At 27.3% G+C, this 22,272-nt stretch overlaps 1 protein-coding gene across 1 annotated transcript in view; it reads right to left on the minus strand.

Moving 5' to 3' along the window:
• The window catches only part of LOC136080694 (uncharacterized), a 214,868-nt gene extending 193,088 nt beyond the window's left edge, over window positions 1-21,780 (minus strand). The window contains exons 1-2 of the mRNA XM_065797670.1: window positions 21,666-21,780; window positions 18,465-18,501 (exon numbers count right to left, since the gene is read on the minus strand). Of these exons, the coding sequence (XP_065653742.1) occupies window positions 18,465-18,501; window positions 21,666-21,692 (64 nt within the window). The 5' untranslated portion in view covers window positions 21,693-21,780. The remainder of the gene's footprint in view (window positions 1-18,464; window positions 18,502-21,665) is intronic.
• Window positions 21,781-22,272: the final 492 nt, after the last annotated feature.

Here is a 22,272-nt window from a genome sequence, read left to right on the forward strand (position 1 = left end):
ACGTCAGTTTGTGGCAAAAACATATTTTAACGAAGAGTTTGGCTCTTGTATTTACCTTATTTTTATCAATTTTAACTATGGTACATTCTTGCAGTGCATATAACTGCACAGATAGATATAAAAATGGTACAGATATCTCATTTCATGGGTAAGAGTTTTATTAAATAAAGAATGATTTAATATCTAGCAAGAATCTTACATTCTTATGCATAACAGTAATAATTATTTCATTTAAAAACTGTTTTAATCGCAAAATCAGTTATTAAAAATTCAAAAACAAAATTTACTGATAATTCCTGATTTTGCAATTGTTGGTGCTTGTTTACATATATTGGTGCTTGTTTAAAATGTTTTATTTATATTTATATTCTGATTTATGTTAATAAAAAGTTAGGTAAAAATAAGTTAATACTTAATTTAAAAAAATACGATTTGTCATTAATCAAAATGCTGTTTATTTATAGCTAAAGTATAAATAAACATTTATTTAATTAATGACAAATTGAATTTATTTTCCTCAAACCAATAAAGATACCACATAGAATATAGCATTTTTTTGGAAAAATGTTCATTATATTTACTGTAATTGTTATATGACATATATATTTAATAATCAACATATACTAAATTTTTATTATTGAGAAAAGTTAAAAGTTGTTTTTGTTTATGAAATATTTTGTATGTTGTAGATTTCCAGAAGATTTATCATTTCGGAATAAATGGATTGATGCAATTCGTAGAGAAAACTTTAATCCAACAAAGAGTTCAAAATGCGTTTCAAGCATTTTACTCAAGAATCTTATATTGTTTGTGGTTGGAGTTCAAAAAAGCAACTTCAAAAAGATGTCATACCAAGTATTTTTGATTTTCCAAGCAGTTTAGTGAAGCTAGTGAAATCTAGAAAACCTCCAGCAACTAGAGCAATTATCACAAATGAAAGTAAAAACATAATCAAAACAATAGAAGAAGAAGCTACATCTGTTGACAAAGAGAAACCATTTGAACTATTTGAGAATTTGGAAAAAACAGCCTTAAAACCTCCTCTAAGAAATAGAAGGTATTTAATAAATGATTTAAAAAACATTTTTACGAGATGGTCATTCTTTTAACCAGGCTTTAAAATAAACTTCAAAGCAAAAAAAAAAAATCAAAATAATACATTATCGAAACACACGACTTCAACAAAAAGTAATTAACTTAAATTCTTTGCTAAAACATTTAAAGGAAATACAAATGGTTGATGAAGGATCCTCTCTTAAACTTTCTGTAAGTTTTTATGGGTGATTTATTGTGGGTGATTTATTATTGCAGTTAGTTTATGTAGGTGATTTATTGTAGGCGAATTTGTAGATGATTTATACATATTTTTATTAGACTGTGGTATCTATTTGAGCTTTCCATTCATTTGAGTTTATTTTTACTTTTTTAGTTGATAGTTTATTAATTGTTTTATACTTTTTATAGGATACAATGCCTACTTCTACGAAAATCCTATTTAAACAGTTGCTTTAATCTAAATGCTTTAAAGCGTATCCAATGAAATTGGAAAACTTTACTCTTACTCTAAATTTTTATTCTCCAGGAGCTTTTATATATATATATATATATCAGAAAAACATTTACTAACATGCTTTCTCATCCAAGAACCCTTCAAAAATGGTATCAGGTAATCACATGTGGACCTGAATTTCAATCTGAATCAGTTAAAGTCTTGAAACTGAAATCAATTACCAATTGGCTACTTTCGAATTAATTGAATCTCAGGAGTTCAAAAAAGTTTTCTTATTCAAAAAAGTTATTTGGTAAAAATGTGTTTAAAATTATTAAGCGAAGCTGACATTACTTTAATTTTCGATGGTGTTTCATCTAATATTAGTACGGCTAATCATCTTGGAGCAGATTTATCAGTTAACTCTACTTGCACATACTTTCCACATCCAGTTACAAAAATGTCAGTTTATATTATAATGGATCTTCCGCACATGTTAAAACTTATAAGAAATATATTTGGTATGCACAAAATAATACTTGATTGTAAGAATGAACCAATAAAATGGGATTATATCGAAAAATTAGTAGCTATTCAAGAAAAGGAAGGCCTTCCTTTAGCAACAAAAATTACAAAACTACATATAAATTGGTATCAAGAAAAAATTGAAGTTCAAGTTGGCTTCACAAACATTTAGTCAAAAATTTGCAAAAGCAATAGAATATTTAAGAGAAAGTCAGTACTCTAAAGATTTTGAAGCCAGTGAAGCGACAGAAAAATTTATCATTAATATTAATAACATTTTTGACATTTTAAATAGCAGAAATTTATTAGCTAAGATTTTTAAAGCAAGTGTACAATAATATAATAAAGAAACTATAGAGTCAATAGAATATTTAGTAACACTTAAATGTGCTAACAATGGAGCACGTATACATTTAATTCAGAGAAAAACAGACTTTTTTGGGATGATTGTAAGCCTAAAGTCTTTATGGGAATATGGAACGGTTATGTTCAAACTGGAAATTGCAGTTTAAAGTATTTTCTGCCTATAAATTATTCCAAGACCATTTGGAAGTTTTTTTTTTGTGCTATAAGTAGCAATGGAGGATATAACAATAATCCCACATCAAAACATTTTCAAGCTGCCTACAAAAAATAATTAATGCACACAAGTTTACATCATTACAGTTTTTGCGGCGAACAGACGTGTTTTATTCTGAGAAAGTAATTAACTTCATGTAACTTTTTTTTTTTTTTTTATATAAAAATTTTTTATATAAAAATTTTATCACAAAATTCAAAATGAGTTCAAAACAAATCACTGACGTCTCGATAAAATTAGTTAGGGAAATTTTTCAAGAAATGTTCCAAAAACAACAAAATGATATACTATCGTTAATAAGTGCAAATTTAAAACTGACTAATGATCGAATCGATGGATTGCTGAAAGAAATTAGTACATTAAAGGAAACTTGTGAAATGTTAAAAAAAGATAACGTAAACCGAAATGCCGATCAAAATAAAACTAACAAGCAGTTGATAAAGTTTGAAAAAACACAAAAAGACATTGAGGAAAGTCTAACGTTTTATCAAGATTGCAATGACAAAAAAATGAGCGAGTTGGAAAAAAAAAAGTCATCGAATGCAAATATAGGTGAGAATGAAAAAAATAAATTTAGACAGCTGGAAGATCGACAAAGGCGAAATAATCTTCGAATTGAAGGAGTTAAAGAAAATGACAACGAAAGTTGGGATGATACGGAAAAAATAATAATAAATATTTTTGAAAATAATCTCAATGTAAATGGGGTAATCATAGAAAGAGCGCATAGAACTGGCATTATTGAAAAAAAAAATCCAAGAACAATTGTAATTAAGTTACTTAACCATAAAGACAAAGTAAAAATCCTAAAAAATGCCAATAAACTGAAAGGATCCGGAATTTATATCAACGAGGATTTTTCGCTGGAAACTTCCATAATAAGAAAGAAACTTCTTGAAGAAAGCAAATTGCACAGGATAAGTATTCCGTTGTTATATACGATAAGCTTATTGTTAGAGAATTCATAAAAAAAAATAATGATAAATGATTTTCTTACGTTTTTATATTACTTTTTGAATTTTAATATTGCTTTAAGTTATTTCTGATTTAAAATGGCTGATGATACTGTTTTAACAAACATAAATTTTAATTCATTTGTATCAAATAAGTCAATACTATTAAACAACTATTCGGATCCTGATATTAATTTTTATAATAATGATGAAATAATTAAAAATATTAACCCTTTATATTATGACCCAAATTCTAAAAAAATTGCTAATGGAATGGAGGATAACTATTTTTCAATGCTTCATATTAATATTAGAAGTATTCAAAAAAATTTTGAGTCATTAAAACAACTTTTATATAAAATTGGCATTAAATTTCAAATAATTTGTCTAAGTGAGACATGGTGTAAAGATAAAAACATTGAAAACAATTCTAATTTTCAATTACCTAATTATAAAGTAATTCATCAAGTTAGAGCATCTAATAAGGAAGGTGGGGGTTTGTGTATATACATAAAAAACTCAATATTATTCAAAGTTAAACCAAATTTAAGTTCAACTACTAACGATTACGAATCGTTATGTATTGAAATTATTAACAAAACCTCAAAAAATATCGTCATTCATGGTTTATACAGACCGCCTTCAGGAAGCATTAAGGTATTTGAAAACCACATTAAAAAAATAATTAAAAATAAATCGTCTATGAATAAAGCTGTATATTTTATTGGTGATATCAATCTCAATATATTAGATTATGAAAAAAATATATATATTAAAAACTTTTTTAACACCATTTTTCAAAATAGCTATATTCCACTAATCAATAAACCAACGCGAATAACTAAGGAAAGTTCAACATCCCTAGATCAAATTATAACAAATGAATTTATAAATGAAAATATAAGAACAGGAATATTTAAAACTGACGTGTCTGATCACTTTCCGATTTTTATCCTATCGCAAAAATGCATATATAATGCCCAAAATGAACGGGAAAAAATAATTAAAACACGTTTAATAACCGACACTTCTATTAGTCATTTTTATAAGCTTCTATCCTGTGTTAACTGGGACACCCTAAAACTAAATCTAAACGCCAATAAAGCGTATGATATTTTTCTAACAGAGTTTCTTAATCTTTATAACAAGGCATTCCCAGAAGTTACTAAAGTAATCAAAACAAAAACACTTTTAAACCCTTGGATCACGAAGGGCATTCTTAAATCTTCAAAAAAAAAACAACGCTTATATAACAAGTTTCTTAAAAAAAGAACTCTTAAAAATGAAACTACCTATAAAAACTATAAACGGCTATTTGAGTCAATTTTAAAACGCTCAAAGAAACGTTACTATTCTGAACAATTAATAAAGCACAAAAATGATTCTAAAAAAACTTGGCATATTATTAAGGAGGTAATTGGTAAAAAAAGCTTATACAGAAATTTACTTCCTCTAAATCTTAAATTTAATAACAAACAAATTGTAAATAAATCCTTAGTCGCTGAAACACTTAACCAGTTTTTTGTAAATATAGGTCCTACTTTATCATCTAATATAGCAACTACTCAATCACACTTTAGTTCGTACTTAACCTCAACCAACCTTAATGTTATGTCTAATTATAAACTTACAGAAAAAGAATTACTAGACGCAGTCTCTTTATTAAAACCCAATAAAAGTTTAGGATTTGATGATATAAGTAGTAATGTCATTATCAAATCAATAAAACAAATTACATTTCCATTACTACATATTTTTAGTTTATCTCTAAAACAAGGCGTTTTTCCAGATAACCTAAAAATTGCAAAAGTCATTCCAGTGTTAAAATCAGGTGATCCTTCCGATGTTACGAATTATAGACCAATCTCAATTCTTTCTTGTTTTTCTAAAATATTAGAGCGGGTTATGTATAATAGACTATATTCCTTTTTAAATGTTAATAATATTCTTTTTCATAAACAGTTTGGATTTAAATCTAGTCATTCAACTGATCATGCAATCACTCACCTTGTTCATGATATATTTAAAGGGTTTGATGAAGACAAATATACCCTAGGTGTATTTATCGATTTAAGTAAAGCTTTTGACACTGTCAATCATCAAATCCTTCTATCCAAACTGAAAAGTTATGGTATAATAAATACTAATTTGTCCTGGTTTGATAGTTACTTGACTAATAGAAAGCAGTTTATTTCATATGATAGCGGAAAAACGGAATATAAGTCAATCACCTGTGGTGTTCCTCAAGGATCAATTTTAGGACCACTTTTATTTCTCGTTTATATTAACGACTTATATAAATTTTCTAACATTTTAAACTTAATTTTGTTTGCAGATGATACAAACTTGTTTTATTCTAGTAACGATATCAGTAAATTATTTCAAACAGTAAACAAAGAACTTGAAAAATTAACCCAATGGTTCAAATCAAACAAACTATCTTTGAACATCAATAAATCCAAATACACTTTGTTCCATCGTCTTCATAAAAAACAAGATATTCCATTAAAACTTCCTGATCTTTTTATTGATAACGCATTATTAAAAAGAGAGCAATCAATACAATTTTTAGGTGTGGTTCTGGATGAAAATTTAACGTGGAGGGACCACATAGGTCTAATTGAAAATAAAATATCAAAAAATATAGGTGTTTTGTATAAAGCCAAGCAGTTTTTAAATCTATCTTGTTTAAAAAACTTATATTTTTCTTTAATTCATTGCTACTTAAATTATGCAAACGTTGCTTGGTGCAGCACAAACGCAACAAAAGTAAAAAAACTGTTTAGTAAACAAAAACAGGCTATAAGGATAATTACAAACGTTGACCGTTTCTCTCACACTCAAACGTTATTTAATAAACTTAATATTCTAAATGTATATAAACTAAACCTTTACCATATTCTTATCTTCATGTTTAAACTTGATAAAAAAATATCACCAATGTTATTTAATTCACTTTTTGAAAAAATAAACCACATATACCCTACCAGATTTTCAAAAAACAATTACATTCAATCCAAAACACATTATTCAGCAACCAAATTCTCAATTGCTAACCGAGGTCCTAAGCTGTGGAATACAATATTAAATAATGAGCTGAAATCTAATTATTCTTTAAACCAGTTTAAAACAAAACTTAAGCAATTACTGATGATACATGAAAATGAATTAAAGTTCTTCTAAAAAGCTTTTTAAACTAGCAAACAAAAACAAAAATTAACCTACTAATTACTCTTTAATATTATATTTAATATTCTAAACAATAGTCTGCTATTGTAAATGTATTTCTTATCTTATAAGTTTTGAATTTACAAACGATTTTTTTTTAAGTTTTATTATTTGAAATACTAATTACTAAAAATATTGTAAAATTTTATAATTTCAATTTTTATTAAAAAAAGTTATTGTAAATTCTTTTTGTAATATTAATACTTATATATCATCTTATTTTACTAATCAGTTCTTGAATATAAATACTCTTTGAATTACTAAATATTTTAAACGTTATATATTTTATTTTTTTGCATTTTGTTAAAACATTTATTTGATGAATATGCATTTTTTTGGGGGGGGCTTAATGATAAGATGAATTTTGTCTTCTTCAAGCCCCAGTCATGTAAATATTTGTTTTTATAAATTACGAGTGTAAATTATTTTCAATCGGCAAATAAATAAAAAAAAAAAAAAAAAAAAAAAAAAAAAAGTGTTTCAGGTTCTTCTCAGGCTAATTGCATTGAGCAAGCACAATCGATAATTTTAGCAATGAGTACATGTTAAAATATTAAAATGAAAACAATTGATTATCAGCTCATTGAAGATTTTGAAATAAAAAAAACATATTTTGATGACCATGCATATGCTCAAAATAACATAAGTTATTCAGGAAAATTGTCATTATATGTGTCTGATGTTGTTGAATATATTGCTGGATTTGTTGTAAAAAAAGTTAAAAAGTTTTTAGATTGTGCACATGTTTAACCGTAATTCAATTAAAAACCCCAACTTCAACTTTAATAACCAAAAAAAATTACAGTAATGTTAAACTCTGTTTGGTTCAACCAGCCGAAGATGTTATTCACATATGTTAACTTGCAGAAAGCGAAATAAGAATTTTTCAGGAAGAAAAGAGGTTGTTTCAAAAAAATATAATGACAAAATTGATTATTAATATTCTAAATAGTGTTCGTACTTCTATTTTTATTTTTAATAGAGATCATATGTTTGACAATGATGTTCAATCTAATCATTCGGTCAATTTAGTAAAAATGATTGGATTTTTTTATTGTAACCTTAGGTTTTACCACCTGGGATATATTTTAAATAAACATTCAAAAAAATTACAAATTTAATTAATTAAAAACATTTTATTTTGTGGTTAATAAATATATATGCATATATGTTTATAAAACTTTTTGTTATTTTTACGGTCCATTAAAATCAACTTTTTTAAATTAATTTCAGTAAAAAGCTTTCAGCTTTACAAAATAGTTTTAATGAAACAACATAGTCGTTAATATTTATAGTCTTTATTAAAAAATATCCTCAAACAATATACTCAATCATTTTTTAATAGGAGGAGTTTTCCTGAACATCTAAACTAAAATCCTGTCTTTCTTCGTCATGCGAGGAAAATATTTTGGCTTCAACTTTTTTTGAAAACGGTGTGTCTATCAGTATATATGGTCAAAGGAAGAATATGAACAGAATATGGCCGCTTCCTAATATTAAAACATAGATTAAATATTTGTTAGTATTTATTCCTCCATTATGACTAGCCCTAACTTAACAGGTTATGAGCCCAGAAGTCAATATCAAAGTTTGTTATTCGATGGCGACGGAAGAAAGTTTAAGTTATGGGAAATAAAAATATTAGGATACATGAAACTTGAAGGTTTAAAATATGTTATTACTGGAACTCAAGAAGTCAATGACGATGAAAACGAATTAGCTTTTTCAGAATTAATTCAAAACCTGGACGAAAGATCGCTTTCATTAGTAATGAGAGATGGTCGAAATAAAGGAAGAGAAGCATTCTCAATACTTAAACAGCACTATGTTCGATGTAGCAAACCAAGAAATACAACATAAAACAATCAACTTACAGCTCTTCAACTATTGAATTTGGAGTCAATTACCGATTATATAATAAAAGCGGAAACATTAGCAACAGCATTGAGATCTGCAGATAAAATTGTAAGTGGTTCACTATTAGTAGCAATGGTCGTAAAGGGATTACCAAATGAGAATAAATTTTTTATTGTGGTTGTAACACAATCAGAAACTGTTATGTGTTTTCAAAATATAAACAAGCACTTAGAAACTTTGAAGAAACTGAAAATTCAAGAAGTAATCAGCTTGAACCAAATATATGAAAAATAATGCGAAATTTAAAAACAAAAATGTTGCAAAATGTTATACATGTGGGACTCCAGGTCACAAACCTACAGATTTTTATAAAAAAAAAGAAAGAAAATGACTCATTTTTTGTTGATTGCAGTGCAATCACTCATATAGTTAACAGTGATAAACATTTTATTTACCTCCCCAGCGGGCACACGACGTTGGAATAACGTTGAAATAACGTTGATTGACGTTGATCGACGTTAATCAACGTTGTTTCAATGTTATTTCAACGTCGTGTGCCCGCAGGGTCTATGAACATTTTAAACCAGACGAACATTATATTGAGTTGAGAATTAATTCAGAGAAAAACAGACTTTTTTGGGATGATTGTAAGCCTAAAGTCTTTTATGGGAATATGGAACGGTTATGTTCAAACTGGCAATTGCAGTTTAAAGTATTTTCTGCTTATAAATTATCTCAAGACCATTTGGAAGTTTTTTTTTTGTGCTATAAGTAGCAGTGGAGGATATAACAATAATCCCACATTAAAAGCTACAGAAAAGTACTTGATAGACATTGCCTCATATGGAAATGTCAGGACTTTCTCATTCAAAAGTGATGAGATTTACCCATCTGGACGTGTTAGTCGAATTAGAAGTGATAACGGAGGTGAATATATTTCAAGGGAATTTCAAGAACTTCTAAGAGAGCACTGTATTAAGCTTGGGCATGTCTCACCATATTCTTCCCATCAAAATGGTAATACTAAAGGAAACTGGCGAACTTTGCTTGCTGTTGCCAGATGCATGCCTATTAAATCAAAGTTACCAAAATTTCTATGGATATATGCCATATTGACTGCAACTTATGTTAGAAATTGTTGTTTTAGTAGTAGACTTAAAAACACTCCATATGGTACAATCACAAAGACTAAGCAAAATGTTTCCAAATTACGCCCACGTAGATCCACGTAGGAAAAATGGATATTATATTGAATATGGCAGAAAAAGCCCTTCATATTTTGTATACTACCCTGAAATAAATTCTGTTCAAAGCGTAAATAAGTAAAATTTACTGAAAGTTTTAGATTTATAACACCTAATGATAATGATGAAGATGAAGTTAAAAAGTCATACAAAAAATATCAGCATCAACCAACTAAGCTACAACACATACAACCTACTAAAAACTGTAGGAACCCAGAGAGAACTAGAAGACTATCAAAATACTTAAATGGTTACATTATTGACAATTCTGAAAGCAATGATTACATTAATTATATTGATTACTGCTATTTTGTAAAAGTACCCACTTTTACAGTAATGCCATTCATTTCGAAAAAGCCTGTGAGTGGAAGAAAGCGATGGATAAAGAAATAAAATCGGTTAATGAAAACCATATGTAGACTCTTAGTACCTTGCCATATGGTAAAAACCTAATAGGAGGTAGATGAATTTACTCAGTGAAAGGTGAACCTAATGATCCAATACATAAAGCTCAATATGTGGCAAAAGGTTTCACTCAGAATGAAGGAGTAGATTACTCTGAAATATTTTCACCCACCACTAAAAATGAGTTGTTAGGTATAAGTATGAATATATCTGTACATGAAAATCTAATCGTACACCAAATTGATGCAAAAATTGCATATTTACACGCTCCAATAATATGTGAAATTTATGTCTCACAACGACCTGGCTAACTTGGAAGTTAAATAAGTCGCTCTATGGTCCCAAACAAAGTGGGAGAAACTGGAACAAATTAATAAAAGATTGCCTTATTGAAATGAGTTTAACGCAATCTGAATCCAACCCATGTGTTTATATATACAACGGAAATGGTTCAGAAGTTATTATTTTAATTTGAGTTGATGATATTATTATAGCCACCAGTTCCACTAAAGCCATGAACTTTTTCAAAGAACGACTTAACCAATAATTTAAAATGAAAGATTTAGGAAAAATATCAAATTTTTTTGGAATAACTTTTGTTCAAAGTTTTGACAAAATAATTATGAACCAAAAGGTTTACATCACTAATGTATTACAACGATATGCAATGGGAGATTACAAGCCTAAAATAAGACCATTCGAAACAATTCTAAAATCATATGATAAAGAACCACGAAATAAATTCAGACGAACTTTATCGTGAAATGGTGGCATGTTTAGTTTATGCAATGATATGTACTTGTCCAGACCTTAGTTTTGTTGACACAAAATTATCACGAATTTTGTTAAAACCAAATAACAGAGATTGCACAATTCTTAAGCATGTTTTGTTTTTTTGTAGACTCCTTTGACAATAAAGAACCTATAGATTTTTACATTGTTAGTTGTCACAGTTTTTCTGTGAATCACAATTTGTGAAAGGTTTCTGTAATTGAGGAGTAGACTTGCAAAACCAGACAATTCACTTTTTTTTTTTCATTCTGAGATAATGACAAAATATATTTTTAGGTAAACCGAATAGCTAAAAATTAAAAAATTAAAAGCTAAACAATAAATATCATTAAAAGAATGTGTAAGACAAAAATTCAAATTTCGTGCTCTTTGGAGTTTATTTTTTTATTGCAAAATGAGAAAACGTTTTATCTGGTTTTGCATGCCAATATTTATTTTTTTTTAATTATTTTCTGTTCTTTTTTTAAATATTCAATAAACTTATACAATAAAATAGTTAAGATAAAAATCGCTATACAATAAAAAAATATAACGAAATGTATAGGTATAAAAAGTAAAAAAAAAAAAAAAACGCGGAGTCTAGCACAAAGCCTTCAGGTCTTATCATCGAGAACCGCTCGTGAATATTAAGTACTTTCGAGTCCCTAATAAAAGGGGTGGGCGGCGTTCATTTATTTTTTTTAAAATTTTCCCACTCACCTCAAGTTAAGACTCCCCTTTAAATAATTTTTAATTGTTATAAAAAAAAAAAAAAATCAGTGAAAATCGGCCTTAGAAATTAGAAAAAAATTATTTCAGTCACTGATAAAAACACAATTTTTCATTATAAACAGGCTTCAAAAACCACTTAAAAAGTAAATCTCGGATTATCGAAAACGGTCTTTTAATTTATTTCTCACCAAAGTAAAATACTTATATCAACATTAAATCCTATTGAAATTATTATAAAACAGCTGTTAGAAAATGCGTAATTTACCCCAAGCCACGCTTGATTTAAATAGTTTTATGTGTGTTTTGTAAAATATATTAGCTTGGATTTTTAAATTGAAATTTTTTATAAAAAGTACTTATATTGTAAAATAAAAAAATCCCACCACCCCACCCCTCTTTTATTAAACCCCCTTCCCCCGCGTTAATAGATCTGGAATAAAATTCGCCCCTTCCTTTTATTCCCACACCCCACCCCAACCCCTCCCTACCTCCACCCTACCCCCTCCCGCCCCCACCCTCATGTGTTAAGGGCTCGAGAGTACTTCAAATTAAAATGAAAGAAGAAATAAAAAAAATAATATCGTATTAATAATACACCAATTCAAGCCGCGTTACGGAGAATTTAAAAAAAAACTGGATCGAGTTTATGAGGGAAATAAATCAAGTCAGCTTTTAATTCTTGAGTAAACGAAGTATAAACAAACAACATAAACTAAGCCAATAATCTTTTAAACAAATATAAAACATATATAGATCAAAATGGATTATGATATAGTATGTAGTATGAAAGTTGAAGAATTGAAGTCTTATTTACGTCTTCGTGGCTTGAAGATATCTGGAAAGAAAGAAATTATTGCAGCTCGAGTATATTGTGCAATGGAAAATAATGTTATGCCTATTAAAACAGCTGAAGAACATGATATAAATACTGAGTACAAAAAAAACTTTTTATTAACGGTGTTGAATTACCTGATCCTTTTAAGCTCAGTAATGGCTGGTTATCAGAAGATGAGGGCCTAACTTGTTGGCCAATATTATTATATCCTGATATACACAATTATTTATTATTTAACTCTGCTGAAATACCCATTATTGTTATGTCAGACAATAAATTTTCCTTCAGTGAAAACATGAAAACAAATATGACTCAAATAATTGTTACTGATATAGAGCATATGACTGTAGGTCAAAGCACAAATGAGCTTTGGTTTAATTTTTGAAAGCGAGTTATAACTGCTTCAAAAGCTCATGATGTTCTAAAAAAAATTGAAAAAATTAACATGGGCATTAAAGTTGATATGTGGTCATTACACCAAAGTATTTCAGGGCTAACATTTGTGAACCCAGATATACCTGCATTAAAGTATGGGAGAGCAAATAGAAGCAGCAAAGCAGTTTTTTGAAGTGATGAAATCTCTTCATCAAAATTTAACTGTAAATGAATGCGGATTATTTTTAGATGTTGAAATGCCCTATATAGGTGGAAGCCCTGATAGAGTAATCAGATGCTCGTGTTGCCCACCAGCTTGTTTAGAAATAAAATGCCCATTTTCAATTAACCATACAACACCACAAGATCCAAATATATCTCTTCCTTATGTTAAAAAAAATTTAAATAACAAGTTTGTCATTAATAAAAAACATAGATATTATACTCAATGTCAGGTTCAAATGGGAACTGCTAAGATGAACAATTGTTATTTTATGGTATGGACAGCTCATGGGTATAAAATTGATAAAGTTGCATTTGATGAAGCTAGTTGGTTGAGTATGAAAGTTGATTTTTTTAAATACTACAACGATCATTATTTAAAAACTGTCTTTGTAGATTTTTCTATTAACTGATTGGAACAAAATTGTAAAATCTTTTTTTTTAATTATAAAATCCTTCTTATATTTAAATTGGTATTTTTATTGAGTTTAGAAAAAGAAACAATAACTTATTGTCTTATTATAAGATCCAAATAATGGTGTACAAATATTTAGGTAAAGAAAATACTGAAAATCAAAATGGTTATTCAAGCTATTTATAATAGTAAAAAGCAGTAGTAGTGTGAAACATATATATTCATTAAAAGTGCACGGTGGTGTCCGGCATCCCTTACAAGTAATTATAAAAATTTACAATTTTAATACTCTCACGTGCTTACTATTGAGTCCTTAATACAAGGGGAGGGAATTAAAGTGTGGGTGGGAATTTTAGTCCAGATCTAACAAACTGGAGGGTTTTATTAAAAAGTGGATGGGAAAATTTAACAAAAATCTCAATCAAGACTCAAGAGTAATTGTAGAGGGGCTTTTAATAATTTTCAGAAAATTTTCCTACCCACAAATCTTATTAATTTTTACTTGCTGAAATGTCAAAAATGTTGAAATGTCAAAAATAAGAAAAATATTCAGTGTAAACCGGCCTTAAAAAATGGAAAATATAATATCATTCACAGATAAAAAATAAAACTTTCAGTGTAATCAGATTTAAAAAATTGTCAATCTATAAAAAAATCATGTGTGTTGTGTAAAACAAAAAAATTGCCATCTGACCTTTAATTAAGATCCCCCTGTTTATTAGATCTGGACTAAAATTTCCCCACCCCCTTGTATTAAGCACGCGTGACTAATACTAAATTAAAAATTATGTTTTAAACTTTTAAGCTTGAATTATTTTTTTATTAAAGCAGGCTTTAAATTGCATAAAGCTGCACACGATAAAATAATATCATCCATATGATGAAGCATAGAAATGGGTAATACATTTTTTAAGCTTCGAAAAGTTTTTATTCGGTTTATGGCCCTTTCAATGTGAATTCTTAAGTTCGCAACATCAGTAGTCTTCTTGCATTCAGTTGCAGTCATTTGACTCTTTACTCTTGCACCTGGTGGAACTGATAAACTGCAATAACAGAATAATAGTTCTTCTCTTATTTGAAATCCTCTGTCTGCCATCACCTCGTCGCCTCTTTCCAACAGATTGTAAAAACCACTGTCACTTGTAATAAATTTATCTGATGCTCTTCCACCGTAACATTTAGATAGAAACGTTATGTACCCATTTGGTGCTATACCAATTAATACCTTGACAGTGTTGTGGTGCTTGTAATCAGACCAAGTCACTGCTTGGTTGTAAAGAGACTTTGGACGTTCAATAAATATTTCAAAACAATCAAGAATCACTCTACACTTGTGATGCTTTGCTTTCACAAAGGACTCTGGTAAGTTTTTTTTTATGACTTCACTTGGGAGCCAAACAATAATAGCATTTCCGAGAATATAAGCAATAATTCTAATAAAAGTGGTAAATATATTAGAACACAAAGCTTTTGAAATGTCAAAACGATCAGCAATATCTTCATTTAATAAACCTAAGCGCAACCTCATAAGTGTCATTAAAAATTCTTCTTTGTGTGATAACAGTTTACATTTAGATATAGATTTTAGTTGTTTAACTTTGCTACGTGAATGTTTTGGGCCTCTCCAATAACGAATGGAGGGTAAAAATGGTTTTAACAAACCAAAAATAACATTAAAAATAGCAATCGAAGATATACCAGTATAAAAGTTCATTCTTTTATCATTGTTAACTAATCTCCAAGAGAATTTTTGTTTAAGCTTGACTGTTTGTTTTATTTTTGACTTTTTTAATTGATTAGTAAGGCTATTTACCTTACTAACATAAGAGGTGATAAGTGAAGATTTGTATTCACATGAAGTACAATAGTTAAGTTGTGGTAAGCTCAATGAATACGTATGGTCTGATAATATAGGTGATAAAACATCAGCATTAAAACTAAGACTTGAAAACTCTGTGACAATACTTTTTTCAGTCAACAAAGGTTCTACAACATGGTAAAGAAGTGATTGGGTGCTTCATTAAAGTTCTTCTAGGTTTTTTTTGTTCAGGTTGATAAAAACCCATATTTATTGTTGGATTAGGGTTCATAACAGTTAGAATTTTATCAACAAAATGATCAGAGCATACTCTATCTGCAGTTCCTGGTTTCCATGCACTTCCTTTTTTATTTCCTTCTCGTCTAAGCTGACTAATCCATTGTTCTTTTTTTATGCTATTTCTTTTAAAACTAGGGAAACAATACATTCGAAATGGTGCCTCACATCCACACTCGGAGAGTATCTTCCCTTCGTGTTGAAAACACGTTTTATCTTTCAACTTTTCTAGCTTATAGGAACTATTGGTACATCCTATAACAGCACAGTTAACTTTCATCTTATATTTTATTACTAATTCGCAACTGACAAAATAAATATTTACCCTTCTAAATTCGTTCCAGGACTTTTTCATGCGCGATATTAATAATGGCAGAAGTTCGCTTGAACTCGTGTATTAGCGAGAACATAAATTTCGTAAGAATATATAAATAAAATTGGTAGAACGAAATACTTAAATTTCTTTTAGTTTTTTCTTGAATGAAAGATAAATCCATTCATGAGAAAAACCATAATTTTTTAAAAACTATTTTTTTCCAAAGAAAAGTTCCTCGAAATGAAATACATGACTTTCCAAAATCAGTTAGAGAAAAAAGTTGCCGAATTTGAGTATCATTTCTTAAGTTTTATTTTTTTCTTTTTTTCTTTTTTTCTTTTAAGGTATATAGATTATAACAAGAAACAGGAGATGCGTTGGTTTAGCATTTGTATCTGGTTTTGATCAGAAATTCATTTCTATCTGGTTTTTAAAAAAGCTTTATGAAGTTAACTTGACTAGTAACTTAGAAAATAATGCCTTAGAAAATAAGTAATTTTAATGTTTGATACTTTTATAGGATTAATGAAGTTAAAACTCATTTGTAACTGTTCAAATATGGCTTATGTGATTATAGTGAATTTTTTTGTATATGATTTATTTGTGTATAACGTCCTCCATTTTTATGAAACGTGTTTAAAACAGAATGTTGATTATATAAAATTTTTGTCTTATTTTTCATCGATAATAAATTTTTATATCTGGATTTGCTCATACAGAATAATTTAAGGCAGGTAAAATGTTATTAAAATAGTTGCTTTCAAATTTAATTTTTATTTGTAAAGATGTAGGAATATTATTACTAAAAAAAAACATTGCAAAGTAATTTTTTTTTTTTTTAAGTGAGTTATCTGATTTTGCAAGTCCACGCCTCAATTTATGTAAAAATTTTAATGAAACTTGAAGGAATATTAGATTATTTATTTAACAATGTTGTTTAATAATGTAATATTACAAATTTTATAAAACTTCAAGCAAATCAAATGCACCAATGATGCGCACATTGCTTTTGAGTTTCCCTAAAGACCTTTGGTATTTTTATGAACTGATGATAGCTAACCTTTTCATTTAACAATTTCCCATTATTTACTTCTTCCAAGGTTAAATGATTTCTCAAAAAATTTGCATAGTTTGCCGTTCTATGTTGGACAAATAACACGCTCCAGAGTTGATTAAAGGAAATCGATGTTTGAAAAATGATCAATAAAATAGTCAAGTACAAGGAAGCATTAAAGTTTCTAAAACAAGGTTGATTCACAAATCCATTTTTCACACAACCTATTTACAAATCATGAAGAATTTTTTTATTTTTTTTAATTTGACTTTTCAATCTATATTTTTCTATACAATGTTCTTATATCCGAAGGTATTGTTGGCTTAGCATAGGAACAGACACAAATAGATATTAAGATTATTCTAAAGCAGCGTCCGTTATTGATCAACATTTTTGCGTACCAAAGTACCACTCAACCGCTGAGTTGGCTATCAATTTTAAAATTTAAAAATAAAATTTTTCAAATAAAAAATTGGGCTACCAATTTTAAAAAATTATTTAAGTTTTTGCAATGTGGGAAATAGATGATTTCCTTCTCGTACAGCATACTCAAACTTAGAAAATTCTAAATATGTTACCCAAGTATACATTACCTAATTAAATATGTAAATATATACTCAAAGTAGTAAAATAAATTTATATACAAATTTTTCAAACTTTTACTACATGAATCACTTTGGGAAAAGACAACAAGTCATTTATATTTCATTTGAAAAAGGCATTTTAGATAAAATACTGAAGACAACATTTTATTGGACTGCAATCATTAAAATTTACTAGGTTTACTAATATCATCTTTTTAAAAAGCTTCATGATAATAACAAATTAGATCAAAAAACTCTTTTCTTTTAGCAATGATCATCATCCTTATTATTATTTTAATTATCATCATCATCCTAAATCTTAATAAACATGAATTAATAGTCCATTAAACAAAAATTTATAATTCATGTAACAAACTAATGATTGTTTAATAATAACTATTATTTAATATTTCTATCTAAAGTTTTTGTATTTTAAAATATTTTTTATATTTATGAAAGTTAAACATAAAACATAGGAATAAAAAGTAATTTCTTCTTGAAATAGAGTTATGAAATATGAAATATATATAAAACTATCATCAAATTATCAAGACATTTATTTTCATGAAAAAAGTAAATTTTAAAAAACTATTTCTGAGAGTTTTTTATAAAGTTGTTTCTGATTTAACATTATTTATTGATATAATATTAAGAAACACGATATGAGGCTTTCTAAACAAAAGCATAAATACTTGTATGAAAAGTCTGAAATCATTAAAATCTTTATGCAATACTTGGATATATCAATAAAGTTCTGCAGATTTGTATTATAAAGAATACTTACTTTTATAAGGTTGACAAGCTTCTATTGTAATAAACAGCTATAAAATAAATTAGTCATTTTTTTATAAAATAAAAGTATAAATTTGAAACATTGAAATTTAAGTATTTTAAAAACTAAAAATAATACGCAATATAAAATTTATATAAAAATCTGTCACTCCATATTCTAAAATGCCTCTAGTAAAGTTTTGCCCGCTTTTATTGAAATTTAGTTAAAATATTCACTAAACAAGTTACTTTAAAAACATTATTTAGGCAACTACATAACGTAATTTGATGTAATTTTTTTGAAACCTCTTCAGAAAAGAGATAAAAAAAATAAAATGAAGTCAGAAACACATGATAATGAGAGTTTTTAGGTACTATTTTCACTTTTTTAAGGCACTGTATCAATTTTATGATCAAAAGTGGTATTCCTTGCACAGATTCCTTCAACGAAAAAGTTTAAAAACTAACTTTTATGTTCATAGCTGTAAAAGTTCGCGTTTTGAGTTTACAACTTTTATTTTTAAATATTATTAACTAGCTAAGATTCTCGAAAATGTCACAAGCATGTATTTTTTACGGTTTACGTTATAAAATATGCATTTGGAAAACAATAAATACCGTGTTGTAAACTCAAAATTTAGTTTTAAGTATGGACAAGTCATTCGCTAAGTATTTTAGGAAACGGTTAAAAGTCTATCTACTACGAATGCGCCTTTTATTCTCGCAAATAGTTTTTCATGCAAAAACAAAGCTTTGCGCCCATTATAGATTTTCGTAATTTTTATATAAACAATAACAAGTATTTTAAAAAAAAAAACATTGCAATATACTTTTTGGCATGATTTAAAAAATAAAAAAAAACATACTTTTAAAACATATTTTAATATACTTTTCAAACATACTTAGCAATATACCTTTTAAACATATTTTAATTTATTTATACTATTTCACAGAGATATAGGGTGGAAGGCGGGAGGGGGCGTTTTAAAAGTTTATAGTAGTTTTTTAACCTCAATTAAAATAAAAAAGTTTAATTTTTTTTTTTCTGTTTTTTTTTTTGTTTGCTTTTTTAAATTACACACGTCTATGTTTGAAATAAGATACTCAATTAAAATTTAATTGGCATATTTTTTTATGGTGATTATTATTTTTTTTTTAAATATGTAAAACTACCTTCACTTTGCAGAAATAAAAAATGAATCATACTACTGGGGATGTTCTATATAAAAACAATGACTAAAAGAAATTCAAAACACCTATATACTATCTTATGACGTAATTTTAGCCGTTTGAGTGTGATGTTTTTTAAGTTTATAAAAGTAACGCAATTTATATGAAATTTTAAAAAAGTAAAAACAAAAAAAGTAAAACAATCTTGAAAGAAGAAGCTTAATGTTAAATTTGTTTAGTAAAAACAAAAAAGATTTACCTGATAAGTAATTTTACATTTTGTCATTAAAATTTATTTTTATGACAAACAAGCAAACAAATGATTTGTATAAATTAAAAATATTAACGCTAAGTTAGACTAAAGTGGGACTAAGTTCAAAGAAATTCAAAATTAAAGTCATTTTTTTAAAAAATTGAGACAACAAAATAAAAATATTTGAAAGGTATTAGTAATATTAAAAAAATAATATTTAAATTTTCGAAAATTGAGTTTTTCAATTGTTTGTTTATTTATCTATGGAAGAACTTTTCGGTGGTGTTCTACTGCCCGTAAAATAAATTTTTTTGCCTTTCATTTTTGGTAATAGATTTTGCATAGTTTTGAATGAGTTTTTTAGCTCGTTATGCTGTATTATTTACAGATATCATTAATTTAATACGCTCAAACATTTCTTGAAAATTTGTGCATTTTTAGCTTTTTTAGCTTTTTTAGAAAATTTTAGCTTTCCAAAATATTGGGGATTGAGTAAACAACCACCATTTTTGTTTGAATATTCAAATAAATTTAAAATTTTGCTTGATTTTAGTCTAGCTAAATCAGTTAAACGAGTACCCTGTTTCAAAAGAAGAAAATGTGGAAAGCTTCAATTGTGTTCCCAGTTTCCTTATATTTTTATATTCTTATATTTTTAAAAATTATTTAAGCAGTTTTAGCTTTATCACGATCAAACACTTTATCAGAAAATAGTGAGAGACTAGATAATTCCTCTGTTAAATACCAAAGCTGCCGATTAAATGTTTCAATGGCAGGATCCTTGTCAATTTTTTCATAAAGAAACATTTCAATGATAACTTCTCTTTCATAAAAAACTGTCCATTTCAGTGCGCGCGATTTTGAGAATGCGCTCAATTTTGCATCAAAAAAGTTTAACATTATTCTATAAGCACATATTTTTTATAAAAATGTGACATTCAATATTTCCTTGCACAATAGGACAGCTATTTCTCGGTAACAGACATGTCAATAACAAGATCAACAAATTTTACTTTTTAATAAATTTAGTTTCATCAAAAGAGTTCAAAAGCATACCGAAATAGAAGTATAATGCACACAAAATTATTAATTAATTTCCTATTTGCTTTTTGCTTATCGCAGCTGTTGTTTATAACTATGTAACTAATTAATTTGTTTGTTTGACAATTTCTTTTAAAAGGCTACGTAAAGTTGCTTAAGATGATCAGTTTAGTCTTATTTTAGGCCTTTTTAAATATACACGCATAGATACAGGGATATAAGTGAAGGATTAGTGAGTCAGAAAGTAGAAAAAATTTAAATGAAGGGTGGCTAAACAATCAAAAACAGAGAAACATTTGGCAGAATAACATTTTTCTTAAAAAAGACTTTATCTCTAAAAGCTAAACATAATCTTTATATAAAAGGTAGTGGTAGGCGTTTTGAAAATTGGTGCTGTTTTAATTTTAACAAATTTGTCGTAATTTGCAGCAATCTTATTAAATTGATGCAAAAACGAAGTACAATTTTGCAAAAGACGTGGGAGATATTTTAAATACTAGAATAAATGTTTATTTATGTTGCGCAGATTTTGTTAAAGACTTTTTACAAGATCTTAACACATTTAGGTATTTGTTTATTGCTTTAGCAAGAAATGTAAAAAAAAACTCAGATTTTGAAGACAGTAAAAAGTCTAGTGTTTATTGCAATGAAGTTTATGGTGACAATTGCAGAAAAAAATGATACAAAAGTAAAGTTAAAATATTCATAAAGATACTACATTATTTTAAAGTTAAACATATATATACATACCAAGAATATTGTTTTAAGGACTTTCATTTTTGTTTAAATAACTTTATTCGAAAACTTTTGACTGCCTCACTGTAACAAAAATACTTTAAAAACATTTGAGTTCGAGTTTATAACTAAATATAAAATTTATGAGGTATAACAATCAACAGGTCATGTGTCGCTTTTTATCTTGAAAGATGAAAGATAAATGAATCTAAGCGGTATAAATTATTCATCCCTTAACAGAGTAACTAAGTTATATATATATATATATATATATATATATATATATATATATATATACTTATAGTTTTTAAAAAATGTTCTAAACTTAAATATAACAATAATAAATTCAACAAGCTTAAAAAAAAAGTCTTTAAATAGATTGTAATTTGTTGAAGATAAATAAATAGTATAAAAACTCAGCATCAAAAAATAGTTCAATATTTATTGGTTTTCATCGGGAGTTAACAATAATAAAAACAATGGATGAATATTAAACGATGTTATAATTCTACTGCATTTAATATTTTAGAAAAAGAAAGCAGATAGAGAACGGATGGTATTTAGGCCAAGTGGACTAACTTCAGTACTGAAAATTGTTTAGGAGTTTTTTTATTAGTTATAA

This window comes from Hydra vulgaris, chromosome 05 (genome assembly GCF_038396675.1).
Source record: "Hydra vulgaris chromosome 05, alternate assembly HydraT2T_AEP".
Classification (NCBI taxonomy): domain Eukaryota; kingdom Metazoa; phylum Cnidaria; class Hydrozoa; order Anthoathecata; family Hydridae; genus Hydra; species Hydra vulgaris.